The sequence below is a fragment of the Vidua macroura genome, chromosome 5, assembly GCF_024509145.1.
Source record: "Vidua macroura isolate BioBank_ID:100142 chromosome 5, ASM2450914v1, whole genome shotgun sequence".
Classification (NCBI taxonomy): Eukaryota; Metazoa; Chordata; class Aves; order Passeriformes; family Viduidae; genus Vidua; species Vidua macroura.
The window spans coordinates 63,669,951-63,690,114 of NC_071575.1; the positions used below are offsets into that span (position 1 = coordinate 63,669,951).

General features: G+C 34.0%; 1 protein-coding gene across 1 annotated transcript in view; it reads right to left on the bottom strand.

The window, feature by feature from the left end:
• CACNA2D1 (calcium voltage-gated channel auxiliary subunit alpha2delta 1) overlaps positions 1 to 20,164 on the bottom strand; it is a 366,445-nt gene that overhangs the window by 101,046 nt on the left and 245,235 nt on the right. Inside the window, exon 7 of the mRNA XM_053977961.1 lies at positions 10,830 to 10,961. Coding sequence (XP_053833936.1) covers positions 10,830 to 10,961 — 132 coding nt within the window. The remainder of the gene's footprint in view (positions 1 to 10,829; positions 10,962 to 20,164) is intronic.

Consider the following 20,164-nt stretch of genomic DNA (forward strand, 5'->3'; position numbering starts at 1 on the left):
TTTACAGAAGTATGGGTTAAGATTTTATTTTAGCTGTGCAACAGAAGACCATGAGAAATAATTCAGCTATGTTTTTCTGCAAAATTTGAGAGCTACAAATACGTGTTAATGTAACACCACCTGACAGGTAAGCACATCACATCCTTAAGGCCAACATGAGCTCTCTCAACATGAGAAAGCCCTTCAGAACCAGGGCCTTTAGACCAAAGAGCATGTGGCAAACCTTTCAGAAATATGAAGAGTTAAAATTACACCGACTTAAACACCTAATAGCAAAATTTGAAATGCCTGAAACTTTCCCTAGTATTTCTAAAAGCACCAAATGATTGTATAACAACACTTGAGGGTTTTTTTAAGGAATAAAAATCTCAACACAATTAAAAATTCCTTTTCTTTGGTTTTGTTTTTAGGTATTGAGAGGATGCTCAAAACTTCTGGTTGAGACAGTAAAATGAAGGATGTAAAGGCAATTTTTTCCTCACTGATCTACAGCAGAATTCCTTTGGTTAAACCTTGAGCTGTTAAACCTGGAGTCAGTTCAACCATAGCTTTTCAGTAATAGCCTGGATTGCAGTGAGGCCCAAACTGTCTTTTTTTGACTACATCTATATTAGCAGGTTAAAAAGAACAGTGGAAAGGAAGCCATTAATGAGAAATAGGCTAAAAATTATAACAGTACAATTACACACAAAATATACTGAGTAGAAGCCACTCAGCCTATCTGGTCCTTCTGGAGATTATAAACGAGATTGTGAATGGTGGTTTTGTTTTGGGTAGATAGACACAGTGGTGAACAACAAAATTCTACTTTTTGCTCATTAGCATGGTTCTTTCAGTACACACAGTCCTGGAATGATTGTCAGCAGCTTCAGGGTTATCTGGAGAAGGTCTTTAAAAACATTATTTATTACCATGCTGTTAACCCACTATTTCCTGTGCTACATGTCAATAAGTTTTGTTTTCCTAATAGATATATTATTTTCTTTCCAGAAAAATATAACAAGCTTCTACATGCTTAAGTTTCCATGACTGCACGATTTATCACAGGATATTAATGGCTGCTGAATCATACACTAATTAAGATATATAATGTGTAATGAGAAAACTTGTTCTATTGATCTTTCTGATGGTTTCTACAACAATTTACATAATCCAGTAGAAAGTCTCTGTGAGGCTCTGCATAACATAAATAAGGACTCAGACCTTAGTATCTGAAATTTCATTCACACCAAAGTGCTTCAACCTCAGGAATTAACATGACTAAATTACCTATTCATTCTAGTCTCTATCTGGAATAACACTTTTAATTTTAGATGGTTTTGAACGGCCTGAAATGTATTCACTGTTTTTACTAACATTCTGAGTATTTATGGATTTATAGATACTATTGAAATTGTTTTTAACAGGAAACTGAAATTCCCTTATGATATTTGATCTCCAGTGATCAATTTTAACTTATCCTGATTTAATATTTTAAAAACAACCTTTTTAAAAGATGATAAATACTTTCTATGCAAAAATAAGTAACTATGCATTCATAATTATACAGGAAATAATAAGAAGAGATGGAGACCAATGAAAGAGATGTCTCGCTTTTTTGGTCCATATAGAGAAAACACTGTAAAGCCATTTGGGGAAACTGGTTTATATCTTACTGACAAAAGCTATAATGTGGTCTAAAATAAAAGCAAAATGAAAAACACAAAAAATATTATTACACTTTTCCTTCAAAAACTTAAATTGATCAAGGATTTTGAGATTTACAGTTTTGTTTACATAATCTATTGTTGAATATATTTTTATAAGGTTGTTTGGAACCTGCTTCACCAATATCTTCAAGAAATCAGCCCCACCACAGTTCATTGTTGCACATGAGTATCTTTGAACTATGTCAACACTGCACAGTTCTCTGATGCATACATTAGGCTTTACTCATGTTTCCTTTTGATGATTTTCCAGTTTGGTATGTGGATAGATTTGATAATTTATAAATTATTCATTAGGTTTGATATCTCTCCCACTTCTGTTTGCATTATTGAGATACAAGGACCGGATATAATTCAAACAAGAGTAAGCCATGTTTTCCTGTTATTTCTGTTATTTAGAGTAGAAATCCTCAGGTTTTTTTGATAAAAAGCAGAACCAATTAATGCACTACAGAGACTGTCACAGGGTAGAGCCTAAATGAAAATATTTGTTAGGAAAGGCAGACCTTGGCTACAACCAACCATTCTGAATTCATGAGATGATTCCAGAGGCATAGGTGAGTGTCATGAGGGAAACTCTCCTGAACATTCTGCCCTGTTCTACTGGTTAGGTATGCATGTGCAAGAAAGAGAGAGGCAGAGATGAACTAATAACAGCTTTACATCCCTTTACATTATTAACACATTTGAGAAAAAAGGCTAAAAGCCTTTTAAAATAGGTAACAAATCCCAATTATCAAATCCCAGACTGCATAATTTTATTTTGATGCAAACTCCAAATTTTATCTTGTGATCTCTCAAATTAACATTCATGTGAATATTCAAAACAGTCAAAACCACAGACTATTCAATTCCCTGAGCCAGATTCAGCAAAGTCTTCCTCAGATGTAAGGTATAAGAGCAAAGGTATAAGTTGCAGTATATACTTTGCTGATATTTCATAATTCTTTTAGTGAACTTATGTGAAAAAACCTGATTTCAGATATGTGATAGCCCAGACTATTTGAGAAATGTGATACTCCTCAATTTTCTACTCAGAAAGAAATCAGTTGAATTTCATTGTAGCAGCAGCACTTTTGTAGAATTCCTTGGCTGTTTTTTCAATAAAAGGTGAGATGTGGTAACTAAAAATAAGAAACAGCCATAACTTTAGAAGTCCCTAACATTAATAATCATAAAGTGTTTTCAACTGCTATAATTAATATTCAGGATATCTGTACCATAATGATGCCTTGGATTAATTCTGGTTAGTACCATCCTCCCAAGACAGAGATTGTTACTGACCAGCTCTGTGTTACCACACCAGATGTTCAGTCAGGACTGAACACAGCCATTCCCTTATGATTTTCTTATCCTAGTGACTGAAATTGCCAAGATTTTAAAATGTGTTCAGGTAAAATCTATCTAAGTTAGATAGGTCTGCGCAATATCTTCTGTAACTTTCACGTCATCATCACAATACAGAAAAGAGAGGATAATAATTATGAGGTTTTTAGAATGCATTGCCCATGTGGTAATGGGTAATTATGTTATGGGCAATACTGCCCATAACAGTTTTATCAGAAATCAGTTAAGCAAAGATTTGATATGGGAATAGTCCATACACAAACAAATGTATTGATTTTTGGTCCCTATGTACCAAAACACCCAAAAGCGATTAGAACATGCAATACATACTGCAGTCTCCCACTTCAAATGAACTTCTTTCTGTTATCTTATTTCAGAGGCAAACATTTCTCTTTCTGCATGTATAAAATGAATTTTATCCTAAATGTGTTGCTTGCATTAGTTTCACCTGGACTAGGGACCATGTCCCAAAGAGGGCTGGAGTATCAGAGCTTGAGAAGAAGAAGAAAGAAGCTGTTTTGTTGGATCTCTTGTGGTTTTCCTTTTTCTCCTATAAAAGCAAATTCTGGAGATTTAAATCTGCATCATAAAGACACAAAGATGGCATGAATTTCAGCACGAAGGCATGGTGAGCTGCAGTATGTAATTTCATTAACTTACTAGAAATAACAGGTTATCCTGTAACTCGATGGATCTGCCTGTGTAACTGCAAAATTCAGCACATCATTTTGAAAAATGAGCCATAACTGAATTTACTGTAAGATTTTTCATATCATGAAATGAGGTTGTAGTGTGATGAGTGTCAGTCTCTTCTCTCAAGTAACAAGGAACCAGGATGAGAGGAAACAGCCTCAAAGTTGTGTTAGGGGAAATTTGGATGGGATATTAGTAAAAAATTCATGCCAAAAAGGGTTGTGCAACATTGATACACACAGTGCAGTGAAGTGGCAGTCACCATCCCTGGAAGTTAAAAAAATGTCTGGATGTGGCATTTGAGGACATGGTTTAGTGGCAAACGTGGTGGTGGTGCTGGGTGGATGGCTACACTTGATCTTAAACGTATTTTCCACCAACAATTCTATGATGAGTATGGTTAGATCCAAATCACGTCAGTTTCCAGATTTCAAAGAAAAAAGAAAAAAAAAGTGAACAACATTCAAAGTGGCTTATTTCTATGAAAAAGTAGAAGTATCTGCCTCACACACACTAATTGCACTAATTGATAATTTATAAGCTGCATTACTAGGAAAGAGTTTGTGGCTTTTCTTTGTCTACTTTAAAGGCGCCTTTAAATGTTGAGCTGTTAACAGGAACTAACAGCTATAACATATAAAACCTTTTGCAAAAAAAAAGTGACATTCTCAGTTTTTCAATGCTTTTGATTCATTTTGTATGGATTTTTTTAGGCTTTCCAGTCTCTTAGTATCTGCTTCAGTAATTACTTTCTCTGGAGAGTTCAATATCATGGCCGCAACACTATTGCTTGCCATTAATTGCTAACACAAGAGCAGCTGTGCACAGCAAGTTCTTCATTTTGAGAGATACCCTTTTATTTTATTAGAAATTGATTTTTAAAGCTCTTCTATTATTAATTTGTCTAAGCAGGGAATGCTCTAGTAGCTAAGTGGAACAATTCACTAACATCTGGAAACAGGTTAAGGGGTTTTTTGGGGTTTTGTTTCTTTGTTTTTGGTTGGTTGGTTGGTTATTTTTTTTTAAATGGAGAATAAGAGATAATCTTTATTCAGATAGCTCTGTTCTATCTATATTTTTAATCCAAAATGTTGAAGATTTTAGGGACAAGATGATTTTTCTGGAAAATCATCACTGAAGTGCTGCTTTCTTTATGTGTGAATTTTTCTACTTAATACCTCGTAAGCTCAAATTCCTTAGGAATACCCTAGTAAAATACTGGCATGAGCAATGCAAAGAGATTTTTTTCTAATTAATTGAAATTTCCATCATATTATACCTACTTATTATACAGATAAACAAAGAAAGACTAAGTAGAAGGCAAGTCTACAGTAAAGAAAGGGAAGAATGCAACAGTTCTTTTCACTGTACTCTTCAGTACTGATATTACAAACATCCAGAGGAGATTACCAAACCTGGTGATATTTAAACTGAATTTAAGTATGAGTTAACATAAATGCACACTCAATACTAAAAGAATTGTTGCTATGCATACCCCTGTCTTGAATACCTAACCTTCAGAGGATCACTGAAGAAGCCATTTTATCTTTCTATAACTGTTTCTTTTATTTGCAAAATGAGGACAAAATGATGTTTTTATTAGTTTTTTAACCAGAAGTGTTTTGCAGATGAAAACTTCTGTTTTATATGCCATGCAGCATATATATGACCTGCAGTATAGCACACAAAATAATCCAGGTGTCTCTGAGAACATAAAGTCTCCTGGAACTGGAGAACTTATCAGTATTTAAGAAAGAAAACAGCATTCAGTGTTGTCCATTGGGAAAAGCTCCTGGCACATGTTGTCCCTTCAGTCACACCACGGGGCTCTCTAAAGGATTTCAATAAAACTCTGACTTATCCTGTTTAACAACACAGATACATCTTTAAGCTGAGGGAGCAGATGAACTTATGAAACACTTGTATACACGATTAGGGCATGATCAGATATATTTAAAGTAAGAATTCTTCTCTAATACAGGTAATACAGGTAAGGTCAAATGAAGAGGACAAGTATGTGTGTTTAGGTGATGTGATAAGAGAAGTGTGTGGAGCTACAGGTTGGACTCTACTTTCTCCTCTATGAAAGACCCTCAACAAAAGGACTCCACAAAGACAACAGAGAGAAGTCACAGATCTGTGCAGAAGCCTGGGAGACTGGAAGACATATCATTTGCTAGAAATGCTATATTTTGAACGCAAGCTTTCAGCTGAACTTCCCATAGGCCCTTCTTCAATTTCCAGGTAGAATTGGGAAGATTTGGAACTACTGGGGACAGGATAGTATTTCTTTCTCAGTTTTATTTTAGTTATGAATTTCCTCAACTTTTTGGATCTTGGGCAAGTGTGGCATAATCATACCTTCAGACCTTTGGTCTCGGCAGACCAAATAGTGCCCCACTGAGCCTAGGTTCAGCATTTCCTCCTAAAAGATGCTGAATCTACTCATGCATCATCATGCCACAGTTATAAATATTTGTAACTCACTAGCTGAAATTTGAAACTATCTGTACTATCAGTCTCCCTATCAGTAGTAACTTTCTAGTATCACCCTTGGGTAAATTATTATTTAGTGTACTTCCCCAAGAGACCTGAGTCAGTGTTGCTGATCAAACAGCTTTTTTACTAAATATTCATCTAAATCAGGACTGTGTTTTAATTTCAGCAATCCTATGTAACCAGTTTTTCTCAAGTAGATTTATTACTGTAACTAGAAAGCCTCCTGTATCATATTTAACTACAAATAAATATTTGTTATCTGCAGTCCAAAAAACAAAACAAAACAAAACAAACAAGAAAACCAAAGAAACCCAACCAAACAAACAGAAAAAAACAAAACAAAACAAAACAAAACAAAACAAAACAAAACAAAACAAAAAGACCCAGCAACATGAACAAAGAGAGAGATGGTATCTGGTAAAAGGCACATAAATACCAAGTTGGTTTTAAAGTTTGTCTAATTAGTAGTTGCTACACTGAAAATAATATGCCTTCCATTGCAGCATTTTAATGAAACATTGATTAACAATTACAATCCTAATTATGTCTATAATTAAAAAGAATTTCATGATTAAAAGAGGAACTGGTTACTTTATAGCTACATTTCCAAGTAGTCCACCAAAAAAATTATATTAAATTGTTCTTTTAGATAGCTGCCTTCTAAAACCTAGCATTCAAATTACCTGGATAGATGCCTCACAAAATGTAAGTAACTTAATATCTGTCAAATCATATTAAACTACTTTAATTAAATTAATTTATTTTTGAGCAACAGATTTGTCCAGTGCTCTGTGGTTAATTATAAATTAAATCTGAAACCTGATCTATATTAAAATACCTTTCTGTCTACACAGCACCAACAAAACCCTACATGTGCAAGCCCACAGGCAACAGATTCAATATTTATAAAAAAACAGAAAAAAGATTCAATTGGATTGGAATGAATTGCTAATTTCAATGATCTTGATAAATCACTGCCAGATTACTGCTTTTATTTTGAATCAAAAACTAACAAAACCCTCTGTCTGGACTAGAATTAGTCAAGTGTCATCTTAAAATGACATCTTAAAAGCCAATACAGGGTTCAGGAATTAGACTTATGAAGTCAAATAATTCGGCAGGTAGATGCACATCTACTACTACTAAGGAGAAAGCGATTCAACATTTATAATAGTTTATGCTCTCTTGTCCTATCACAGACAATCCAAATTTTGAACTTAGTGACTTACAGTTTTGCCTAAGAAACTCCTCTGGTTTTGTTTACTGTTTTCATAATACTGAATTTCAGTAGTGTTTTCATGAAAGAGTCCCACAAAATACATTTCAGCTTCCTTTCACAGCACTTTTGAAAACTGGCTCTTACTCTTGGGTTATACATTGGAAAACTGTATGCTTGCAGGAAAAAGGCTGGAAATTTTTAGTATTTTAAAATAATACTAAATTAATTTAAATATTAAGTTATCTAAAATTATTAAATTTATCATATCTTTATTTCAATGGCATGACAATTTTTTGAGTCAGTCTGTTCACTTGTTATAAAAATTTGACATATTTTAACTGTAATAAGAATCATTAAATGTAAAAAATAAAATTTAAAAAAAACATAAAATATTCAAATTTTGTGCAACTGTTTAATCTATATTAAACTGGCCTCTCTGCCCTTGAGGGAGTTGACAGCTCCTTCCAGTTTAGTGTCTCTGGAAAACTTGGTATTCCTTTGAGTCCAGTTGTTTAAATATTCCCTAACTCAACCCTCCTCCACTGGGAACAAAGTGTCCTTATTCCAGAATTTCCTTTTGATTGTAGAGGCCTGTGATTACTGAGGGCTGATCTTACAATGGATGAAAAACTAATTTGTGATTTGTGCCTTTAAAGATATGAATGAGCATATATTACATCCTCTTAAAAGTTTCATGCACTTTATATGTTTTTTTTTTTTTTTTTTTTTGAGCTCTTTTATTAAATTGCTGTTTGCTTTTGAGTTCTTCAGAGCTCATAGAGTAGCTAATAGGAATCTCAAAATTGCTCTTGGCATCTTCATATCAAAATGGATGATTGCCAGTAGAGTACCAAAGCTAGCACTTCTCTTCATAAATATGCTGCCATTGAAACCAATGAGAATAATGATAGTGAGAGAAAGAAATGGTTAATGGCTTAAACATTGCTAAAATCAACCTTTGCACAGCTCCAAAGGTTCTCCATCCACACCCACTGAAGCCCATCCCTCCCCAAATATGGCTGCTCACTGAAACTGGGACTGCAGCAGGATTTTGGGATAAGATAAAGGTGATACTATGGTCTCATCACCCCAGGTCTAGGGAGAAGAATGTATCCACAAGTGATAGGGGAAGACTGGGGTACTGGTGGCTCAAACATTCCTATTTTACACATACTTCCTTCTCACAGGGCTGCTCATAGAAAGATCTCTTCATGCTGTTGGTTACTATGGTGAAAAGGACAGCCCAAGAGCCTCCTTAGAAGAGGGGAGATGTACCCTTTGCCCATTATTCAAAGCAGTGGGACAATATCAGATAAAAAACATTAATACACAAAAACTGTGTTTTAAAACACCCTTTGTAGCTTAGAGGTACTGATTTGTTTATTTTTTTTTTATATATGGGAAGAAAGAGTGGGTGAATATGTTCCAGATAATAATAAGCAGACTTCTCTATGCATTTTAATGTTGGGTTCTGATATTTCCAAATTCTTTCACAAATATCATCACACTGGAAAAAAATCATCACTTTGAAACAAGTTTACCAAAGGCCAATATAATGAAGCAATGTTTTACAATTTATAATATAATTTTTAAAATACAAATGTGAAAAGCATCTACTTCAGCATATGAAACCTGAATTAATTTCAGAACACCTGCTGTGTCAGCAAACTGACAAGAAGTCTACAAGTCTGACAAGAGAGGGATGCAGAACCTTGCACGAAGACCTATTATACAAACCTAAAATGTAAAAGGCTTTCCAATTTGAGCACAATGGGAAGGAGATGCACAAAACAACAGATATAATTTACAGAGTATCAGACTGCCTCACACTGTGGATGTATGTCCAACATTTAAGAATTGGGTAATTACTTAGGAATTTATGAAGTTATGCTCTGACAGAATTTGACAGCTGTTAAATACTTAGCTATGGAATAAATAGCAGGTATGAGTACCTGGGCTTTACACTAAATTTAAAATTGTGTTTAGATGCAGTATATACAAGTAACATTTGCACCTGCAAAACAGAGAAAAGCTTCTCCCATTTTATACAGGTGTTCTAAGGAAGAATGCATGAGATTTTGACGCTCCTATGTTGTGTTGGTGAACAACTGGAGTAGACAGGTTAGCTAGATATAAGAATCAATTTTTAAATATATGGGATTAATTTTCAAGTGAAATATTATTTCCTAGAGATTGTCAGAGAGGTATATTTAAGAAACATTTTTTTTCAGTACTAGAAAAACATCAGATAGTAAGCCATGACAAATGCTGACCCCACACATGATGATAAATCCCAAAAGCATTGGAAGAGTTGGAAAACAAAATAAATGTTAAATTAGCATTTTCGGTATTGTTTTCTTTTTGCAACATCTTCCTGTATTTATTTCATGATCATCCAGCATGACAAAACAAACAGGATTCAAGTGCTATGAAATATTCTTCCTGTAAACTAGCCTGAGGCAGTTTTTCTGCCTGTGCTAGCACTTGTGCTAATGATACAATAACAGCTTTAGAATAATCCCCTTCGCCCTCAGAAACACAAACAATCTCGTATAAACAGAAGAGAAACGTTCTCAAAATTCTTCCTCAGGCAGCTGTAGGCATGACACGCTTCACACAGCTGTCGTGTGCGTAGTGGACACAGAATTCAGGCATTGATAAGAGCATCACTTAACAACAGCAGCAGCAGCAGTACAGGTCTTGCCGTAAAACAAGGATTTCCATTACATGGCAAACAGCAAAAATCTAATTCAGGCTACTCATTATCTAAATTCAGTAAAATATGCATCTATTTAAATTAGTGTGATCAAGTGATGAGATTCTTTGATGAAACAGATGCTGTTGACGTAATTGACCTTAGATCAATTGAAGCTGAATTGACCTTAGATCTAATAGGAAAGATGTACCTGTCAGAGGTTGTGGATTCTGAGAGACATGAACATCGCATGGTGCAATCACATTTTCACTGACATTAAACATGATTATATTCTACTTTCCAGGTCACTATCTTTAAAATTAGACAAGTGTAAAAATCTCACTTGAACCACTATTCAAGTGATTATTTACACAAGATATTGAAAATAATATAAAAAATAAAATTAAACTCTTCTGCTTTTTAAAGGACAGAATCTTCTGTTCTTCTTTCTTAAAAAATACTAATTACATATTTCACTCTAGTTCCTTCCCTCTCATGTTAGCTTTATATCAGAATAATTTCACAATCCTTGAGTGTGTAATTCTGATATAAAGAAACAGTGCCTATGCAAAAAAGCAAGTTTTAGTTACATTTCACTGCTCATAGATAATTCAAAATATTTTTAATGCAATACATGGCATAGGACAGTTGTCTAGGACAGGTCAGTTACCTGGGTAATACCTTGCGAGGCCAGTGGCACTGCCAAAAACCTGCCATAATAAAGTGGGGTCCTCTTCCCTGTTGCGCTTGAACACATCATCCAGCGCTGCAGTCCAGTTGAGTTCATTTAACACGATCGTAGCTGTCAAAGACAAAACAAATCTGTTATTAGAAAATCACAGCCTAACATGGGAAGCAACAGCTACAGAAAGCAAGCTGGAATATTGAGAAAGCGATAAGATTTAATTTAACTAATCCAGAAATTAAATTCTAAGAAACACATTTCTTTTCTTTGGGTGTTTTCTTTAAATTCCTGACACTCTCTTCTTCTGGTTGCATTACTTGCATGCCATGACCCTTGGTTTATTTGCACAGACAATATCTTCTAAAAATACTTCCTTTCTGAGATGTCACTTTAATTGCACTTCCCAACCACACAGAAAACTGTTTACAGAAAAATAAATGCTGGATAATTACAGTTTACTGCAATAAGAATGAGTAGAATGACATAAAAAAAAGTAGGAACAATATAAATGTAACAGAGATGTTCCCTTTCAAAATGGATTATATGGGAAAAAGACATTTGAGGTATTGCTAGTATAAAGCTGGGGCTTCATGAACAGCAGCGCTCATTAGCACAAACTAAAAAGATTTTAATGTACATAGATCTGGGCTCTGAGAGTAACAACAGCAAAGTGAATGTTAACAGTTATGAGTTGGGTCAATCAAATTAAAACACAAGAAAATTCACATTTCAGCTAAACACTATGTTGCCAGTTACACAGAAACTTACATTCCTAAAGTTGTCCTGTACCAATACTTGTTTTAATCGATCAAATAAGTTATATAATGAAAGCAATACAGAATATTTTAACATGTTCTATACCTTCTTGAGAAAGACCTATATTGGGAAACTTTAAAATTGAACATTAAATGATCAACACTGCTACACTAAAGAATCAATGGACTAGAATCAGTAATCAATGAAATTATATTGTAAAACAAAACACCTTATAATAAATCATGCTTTTCACTTTAATCAGTTGTAAGTATTTCATTAATTCTCCCCCTTCCCCCCTCCAATTTTAGGCAATTTCAAATGCATAGTTAGTTTTGAAAAGCACAGGTATTTTGATGGTTTAGTCACTAATTCTTTCTTTTGTGGGATTGTAAGCAATATTTCTTAAATTGAAGCACCTAGATCAGCAAGCCAAGAGTGGAAAGGAACATAGAGGAAAAAAAACCTTTGAAAACAGCTAAAGATGTAGGTATAAATCTAATAAAAACTGCCACTTGTCATAAAGATCCTGCTTATGTTATGTTATTGCATACACAAGAAAAAAAATTCTTCTCTTGCAAATAGGCAAGTCAAGATGAAATAAAAACAATTCACATTGAAGGGACCTGAGTGGCATTACAGAGCAAAATTTGGTATGTAAGTCCACATTCTAGCCCCCTGTTACAATGAAAAAAAAAAGATAAAAAGAAGGATGGATTGAAAGTTAACAATTTAAAATCCATTTCCAAAGTAAGGCTCTTAAAAGGAACTAGAGAAATGAGATCACAGCATTAAATTTTATAAGCTTGTTTTTAAAGGTTAAGGAGAAAATTGCTACACCATGTATTTTGCAGAAAGGTTTATCTGTTTTTTTCAGAGAAGTTTTAAGATATTACCCTCTCAAGAGATAGCTTTCTGAAGAAATATCAAATTAAATTTCCAACTCTTGAGATTTCCTGTAAGCAATAAGCTTGCATTATATACCTCTCTTTTTGTCAAGTAGATAATTATAAACAAATATACGTTTATGTAAAGAAGAAAGATTCCCTGAGGCACCATGAGATGTTAATTATAATTTTTAAATGGTTACTATTCAATTAAGTCCCGTTTGACCCGCTATGCAATTAAATATTATGTACAGACTCTCTAAACGTGATTTTGTGTCAGATCTTTCTTCCAGAAGTGGCTCCATTAAGTCATTAGAAACTCTGTCACTTAGGTAGACAAGATATTTTCGGCTTGATTTTATTTCTTTTCGTGTTATTGCCTCCTGTTTGGAGGGACAGGTACCAGTCTCTTCATTCTTGTTACCAATGAGGGGACTCAAGAAGAAAACAGGGAACTACATCAGGGAAGGTTTAGGTTGGGTATCAGGGAAAGGTTCTTTATCCAGAGGGTGGCTGAGCACTGGAACAGGCACCCCAGGGATGTGATTACAGCACCAAGCCTGACAAAGTTCAAGAAGTGTCTGGACAATGCTCTAGAGGCACACAGGTCCTGGAGCCAGGAGCTGGACTTAATGATCCTGATGGGTCCCTTCCTACTTACCATATTTTATGATTCTATGATTGGAATATCACCCAAAAATGTATTGCAAAGAGTTTCTATGCAATATGCTCACACCTCTGCACATACACAGTGATATATATACAAATATATATCTCAAATAAACATATACCAAAAAAAGAAGACAGTCTACAGATAGTAAAATAACTAAACACTGAAGTGCCGAATCCAAAACTAGAACTGATAATTTTAGCACTTTATTAGACTTGTTGAGATTAGACTATAAAGTAAGAGATAAGGATTACTAGATCTTGTGTGTAATATCTGTGGGGAAGTGATGTTTTACAGTGAGATTTAAGAGGTTTATGATATTATTTATGTCCCACTTTCTCCCTTCTCCTCCTTCTCTTCTGTTGTAGATGTATACTTACCACACTCTATAACTTTCTCCTGGAAACAGATACAACAGCCTAAAAAATCCAAGAATCTGCAGCAAGGGGAAAAAACCAAAACCCTCAAATGGCCCAAGAGATGAAGCTGGAATTAAAAAAATAAATAATGTGGAATTCAAGAAAAGCAACAAGAACAGAACATCTTAACAAAAGGAAGATGTAATAAATCTGGGAAAAGGCTACTAACAATATATTCCTATTGTGCAATATTGCAGATATTCCTGCACTCCAGAAATTCACAGTTAAGTGCCTAAGTCTCATTTATGTAATAAACAATAACACATGACAGGCTTAACATGTATCACATTCTTCTTAATTCACTTTCTCATTATGACAAAAAAAAAAGTGTTTGGAACAGAAACACAATTTATTTAGTGGGACTGATACTCAAATAAATGATTGTCTGGTCATTAAAACAATCATTCCTGGAGTGGTTTGTTATTTTTGTTTTTTGGTTGGTTTTTTGGTTGGGTTTTTTCATTCTACCTAAAACTGTTAACTAATCTGTGTTAACTAATCCAGTAGTCAGTAAATGAGGAAAAGGGAGCTGGGAATTTTAGTTTGAATATTTATTTTTCTAAGTGTTTGTCCACAGCTTCTATTAAAATTTTCCTTCTGCTAAAGCATACACCCTGGACTTAAAAAAAAAAAAAAAAAAAAAAAGCTGTAAATCAAGTCCTCTTTTGTTTTTTGGGATGCAATATCACTGGTAATAGGCAACTTTAAACCAGTATCTCTGAGTTCTGGTTTGAAGCCTACAGCAATGGATTTGAAACTTTCCAAATAAAAGCAAGCAAGCCCAGTCCTAATCAGTAAAAAATTATTCTCCAAATGGTTCCTTATAAAATATGCTGATTCTGAATTGGCACAAAAATATCAAAGCTGTGATACTTTCACTAGCTCATAGTAGAGAACATAGCACCTGTCAGAATACTCTGAGAGATAGTTTATATTAACCTCATTTATGTAGTGAAAATTCATTTTCTGTTTGATTAAAAAAAGCATTTTACTAAAGTAAAATGTTTAGAGGTGCTACAGTCACACTTCTGTATATCTACTTGTCTTTCCTTGAGTTAACTTACATATGGGAAAGAGCTTTTGACTGATAATTGGTAGAAAATTTGGTTGGAGAAAACTCTTCAATAAGCTTATTTTCAATTATTCTAAAAGAAGTCTTTGAAGATTACTACTTCAGAGTACATCAGCTGCTACCTTTCACACAATACAAGCAAGATGAAAAAATAAAATTCATCATCAGACAATATGAAAGATCATTCTTTGTGGCTAATTTCACTGAACTCCATCCATCTTTTCATTTTTTCCTTTTTCTTTATGATATGAGGTTTAGGGGCCATGACAAGGAATGGATTCAATTTTCCCCTGCAAATGCAATCAATAAAAAATAGGGAGCACTGCTGTACCTTCTTTAAAAGAACTGGAATGGACTTCTGATGATTTATTCAGTGTTGAGGCTCTGGCCTGCATGCAAGACAGGGAACAACTTTATTTGAAAAGCCTGAGAGCTATTTCCTATATCTGAAAATATGTGAGCTGCTGTTTCCTGATGTGGCAGCTACACAGACACTGGGGAGAAGAGAAGGGAGCTCCTTAGCAGTTCATTAATTTTCTTTTAATGTCTGGAATGTATTACCTTTCCATGCCATGCTTAATGAAGTTGACCCATTGATTTCTTTAAAGATAACACTGAGTAGTAATTGTTATAATTTAAATATATATTTTCAATCAAATATTATAGTATTCAAAAGTGGGCAAAGAGGGACGATATTTTTGCAAGTGCATATTTTTGCATATATGTGCGCAGACACAGATGCTTCCATCAGTAGCCATGCTCATTAGATAATAGAGAAACTCTACTGAAGGTATAAACTAGTTTTCTTTATGACTTGTGTGTTTCACTAATTTTTTAAAAGATTACATTCCTTCATGTTCATGTTAAATTACACAGAATTTTATTCACTCTTCACAGCACCTGGAAAGTTGCACTTCTGTCTTCTTCTTCCATTCTTGGAAGGAATGGACATTTCATTTCAAGGTACTTTTAAATTGGATTTTTGCACTGGCTTATCCATATGAGTGTCTTAATTAGTATATGCATATACACACAAACACACGCATTTTCTACATAACTCCCAAATATAATTTGAAGAATTGTTCTAGTAGTAACTTGAATTTCAACCCTTTGAATTAGATGTGTGTTATAAGTCAGCTTCTTCTCTCTTGCAATAGCAAAAAGACCAAAGCAAGGAAAAGATTTATAGTGGCTTCAAAATGAACATTTTCTCCAAAGTAAATCGTCCTTTAAGTGACATTGGAAACCTGAATTTAGATATTTATGCTTTTTATACAAAACCATAGGAAAGTGTCCAACTCAAAACTAATCCAAAAAAACTTTACAGCTCATTAGAAAATAGGTAAAGGAGAGCAATAGTAAAAATTTTAGAGATAAGGGAACTGAGTAGTATCAACCCTCTCTTTTAGACTCTCAAATTTTATTAGAACAAGTATATACAAATGCCAAGGCAATGTATCCTTTTCACTCAAAGCAAGTGAGGAAAAGCAAAAATAGGTCTTTGAATTTAACAAACAGCAGTTGTTATACAGTGGAATTTCCAACTGGACAGGTCATTATGCGATGCTCTTCCAGATCTTGTACATTTTACATTTGTTCAAATTTGTTACAAAATCTTGCTTTGAAAGAAGCATTTCAATATCCCAACATATCATAATTAAACATTACTGGATAATCAGAACTGTTTGGGTAATACGCATTTAATGGTGAATAAAACCAAAGTATTAAAATAAAGTTTTTAATATATGGGGCAATTATTGAATTAAATAATTTCAAGTTCTACAGAGTAGATATTTTACACTCACAATTAAAAGCATAAATGATAAAATGTCATGTACTTTTTTTTTTGTAATGAACTTCTCCACATCTCATTAGATATTTGACATTATGTCCCAGACACTTCTATAAATAATTCCATGAAGAAGTCACTGAAGTCTAGAATACTGTTGTGTCTGTGCCAAATCAAGTGAGTTAATTGGCAATGCTATATGTTGTCTGCTGCCTGGCTTTGCTGCCGTATACCAATAGCCAGAGAAGCACGGTAAATTCTTATTAAAATAAGTAAAGCCCAGAAGAAGGAAATGAGAATAAAAATGTCAAGAACAGAAGATAGAATTAAGCTTCTACTAAAATTCAACAAAATTAGTTAATACAATGCAAAGACACAGACCCTTTAGTAGACACTCATAATTTTTCAACAAGTTGTTTATCTCTACAAAGCACCAAAGACACCCATATTCTAAAGTGCAACCCATTGCTGAAAACAGCATTTGTGCATCTTACATGTTGTTGCCCTGCTTCCTCTTACCTCAAAATATGCCAGGATGTATTTCAGAATAGAATAATACCCAATAGTCAACCACATAGTGCTGTAAGGTTATTTTCTGGGAAGATGGCAAGAAGACAAAATGTGCGAAAGATATTGTTCATTAGAGTGGTTCTAGAGAACTTTTTAGGTTTTCTAGAGATATGCACAGTCTAAGAACCTGATAAACCCTTATTATTATTTTATTATTATCAAAATAATAATGATAATATTCACTATTAGTTTTACAGATTACTTGAAAGTAGAGTCACTATTTGGAAATAATTCCTTCTTAAAAAAATCCCCCAAAAAAACCCTCCAGAAAAAATACAATCAGAAGAATATGTTGTATTTTTATGGGAATATAAGGGATTAATTATCAAAAAATATGCACAGATTTCATGTATTAACTCTGCTCTTCCTTCATTTGCTCTAATTTTTTTGTTAGCATTTCAAAGGATATCCTAGTGACATTCAATTTAAAGTAACTACAGAGATATGCTTGATCTTTAATGAAGATTTCTCTCTCTAAAAAAAAATTAATTAGGTGCTAACAAAACCAAATAAAACCAATCAAAAGACTGTCTGAAAATGCTGTTCTAGAACAACTTATTAAATTCTGTCATCATTCTGCCACAGTACCACCACTTCAATAACTTTCTAATCACTAGAGCACCTTAAAAGATCAGTAAATCCCAAGCAATAGCTGGCTTAAGTGAGAAGGAAAAGGACTAGGAACAGACAAACTCATGCAAAAATGCTGTCTTACTTCATGCTTTCTGCTTTTTTTAAACTATTTCACTGTTTTCCATCATATTTTGTTTTAATTGTAGTCTGGAAACAGTTAATTCAGAACTGGATGCTCTCCTGTTTGGTTTTATGTAGATCACCTCTTAAAAAGTTCTTACAGTTTTTCTTACAGCATGCATAACATCCACCAACATTTCTTTCTATGCTCTTCCCAGCCATGGCAAACTGGAAAGCACATATATCCCCAGCAAAAGCAGAGATGTGATAGTACAATAAATAAAGACCACTCATCATATTGCTTCAGATTCTGTAAGTTTGTTTTGTCCATCATGACAAGGAGATGAACTGCATGTGGACAAAATGCTGAAAATGGCCACTGAGATGGGCTGTGAAGTACAGAAAATCTGTCCTGTGAAAGGAGGTGGAGGTTCAGTGATGCAACCAAAAAATGAGTCAGAAAGCAAACCCACCCTCAAAAACAGTCTGTAAGAGTAAGGATGGCACTGCCACAACAAATGGATAGAAAGTACTTGAGAATAAATTAGAAAAGGCAGTTAGAAGGTCTCTTTTAGAGCAGAATGTCCTAAAATGGTCTTTTGCTATGAGATACCAGCAAGCAGCCCAGATCTTTTAAGATTGAGCTTGATCATTTCATTAAAGCAATGACATGGGCTAGCTAAATTAAGAGTTGGATTTGTCAGGCAAAAAGCTGCCCTAATCTGATATGCCACCCTTTGTTATAAATAAAGAAAATGTGTGTTTAGAAGCTTAAATTTAGTAACCACAAAAATGCACTTTTATACAGCGTTACTGGCAGGGCAAGAATTGGAAGTAAAACCACTTATTCATCTCTAATTAATGAATATTAAATGCTTACAAATAAACTATGGATATCTATAATGACTTCATATATATTTCTAAATAGAGTACATACATGTGTATGTTGTCTATATTATAAAATATTAAAATCAATTATTAATATTTTTTTACTGTAAAAAATATTTTCTTATATAGGTAATCCATGGAGAACACATATTTTAAGAAATATTAAAGTAATACAGAGGATTTGGTTAATGGATTCTAATCTAATCTCCATATATATGAAATATTAAGGAATAGCAGGCTGCTTTATTTTATTTAAATATATCTCTGGCAACAGAAATCTAAGACACACCAAGTGTGAGGGGAATATAGTGCACAAGCAGGAAACGTGAGAAAAATTATGATGAGACAAGGTCTGTTTCATCACCTGAGCTGGTAAAGATGTGACAGCTCCTGCTCCTCATCAATATTCCAATCAGCTCATGGATAAGTCTTATGAATTAAAAATAATGAAATTTCCATAAGCATTCTTTTTTCCTGTTTTTCTTCTTGTTATTGGTCACAGTCTGGTCCAAAGAGAAAATGGGCTGATATTTTCTGAAATTCAACTACCCTTCTCTCCAACAGATGAAAATCTTTACCATATGCAATTGCATTTTGAGTTCTCGTAACATAGAAACAGAACAGAATTTGTTATTCTTGGCCCTAGCATCATCATAGGTATTGTACCTCGCCCGCTAAGTGTGGTTTGGTGTTTTCTCCAGATTATATAGAGGGAGCATGAATAAAACTCCTCTCTCTTTATGATCATGGGACTATAGAGTACCAGAAAGTTGAAAGCTTACTGCCTGTATAATCAAAGGTGCTCTTGCTCTGAAGACACTTCTATTTCTTGCTGTAAAGGCTTTCCCTGTCCCTTTACAAAAGGAAAAACATAGAATTTTTTTTTCTTCTATAGTGTTTACACTATGCAGAAGGATACACAGACTCCCAGTCCTGTTCTGAGATGCCAAGCTGTGTTCCAGTGAATCCTGGCCTCCCTGAAGTTAATGACAAAAAATTTACTGCCTAGGGAACTGATTTCATCTCTCATCTTCAGAACACTGTAACCCTGCAGTGTTCCGCCACTCTCTCTGTACATAGTATTTTGTCAGTCTGATCCAATAAGCAGATGACAAAATTAGGAGTTGGGGCTTGTTGCTTTAGATGTTTGAAGAAAATGAAAAAAAAAATCCTTATAAATCACTTCATAAGAATCTGAATGCCTTTGAAATAATAAAAAACTCAAAAAAGATCTTTGAGAACACAGTAAAATTAAGCTTCTTTGTAGTTGTTTTTGTCTGCTTCCACGTCATGGGTACTCTCATGAGTATATATTCATCTGAATTTTCTCTTTTCACTGCTTTAATCACTTAGTATAGAAGCTCTTTGTTCTATAATGTCCAGACAATAATAAATTTTAAAAACTTGCTTGCTGAAGGTCTCCTTGTTTTTAATTTACGTTGTGAATACAAAACCACAGGACGAGGCAGTAAAATTGCAGAAAACTGGAATGGGATGAAGAAAGACATCTTATCTTACATCTATTTTACTGTTTAAGAAGAATTTTTATCTTGTTATAAATACCTACCTTAACGGCCTA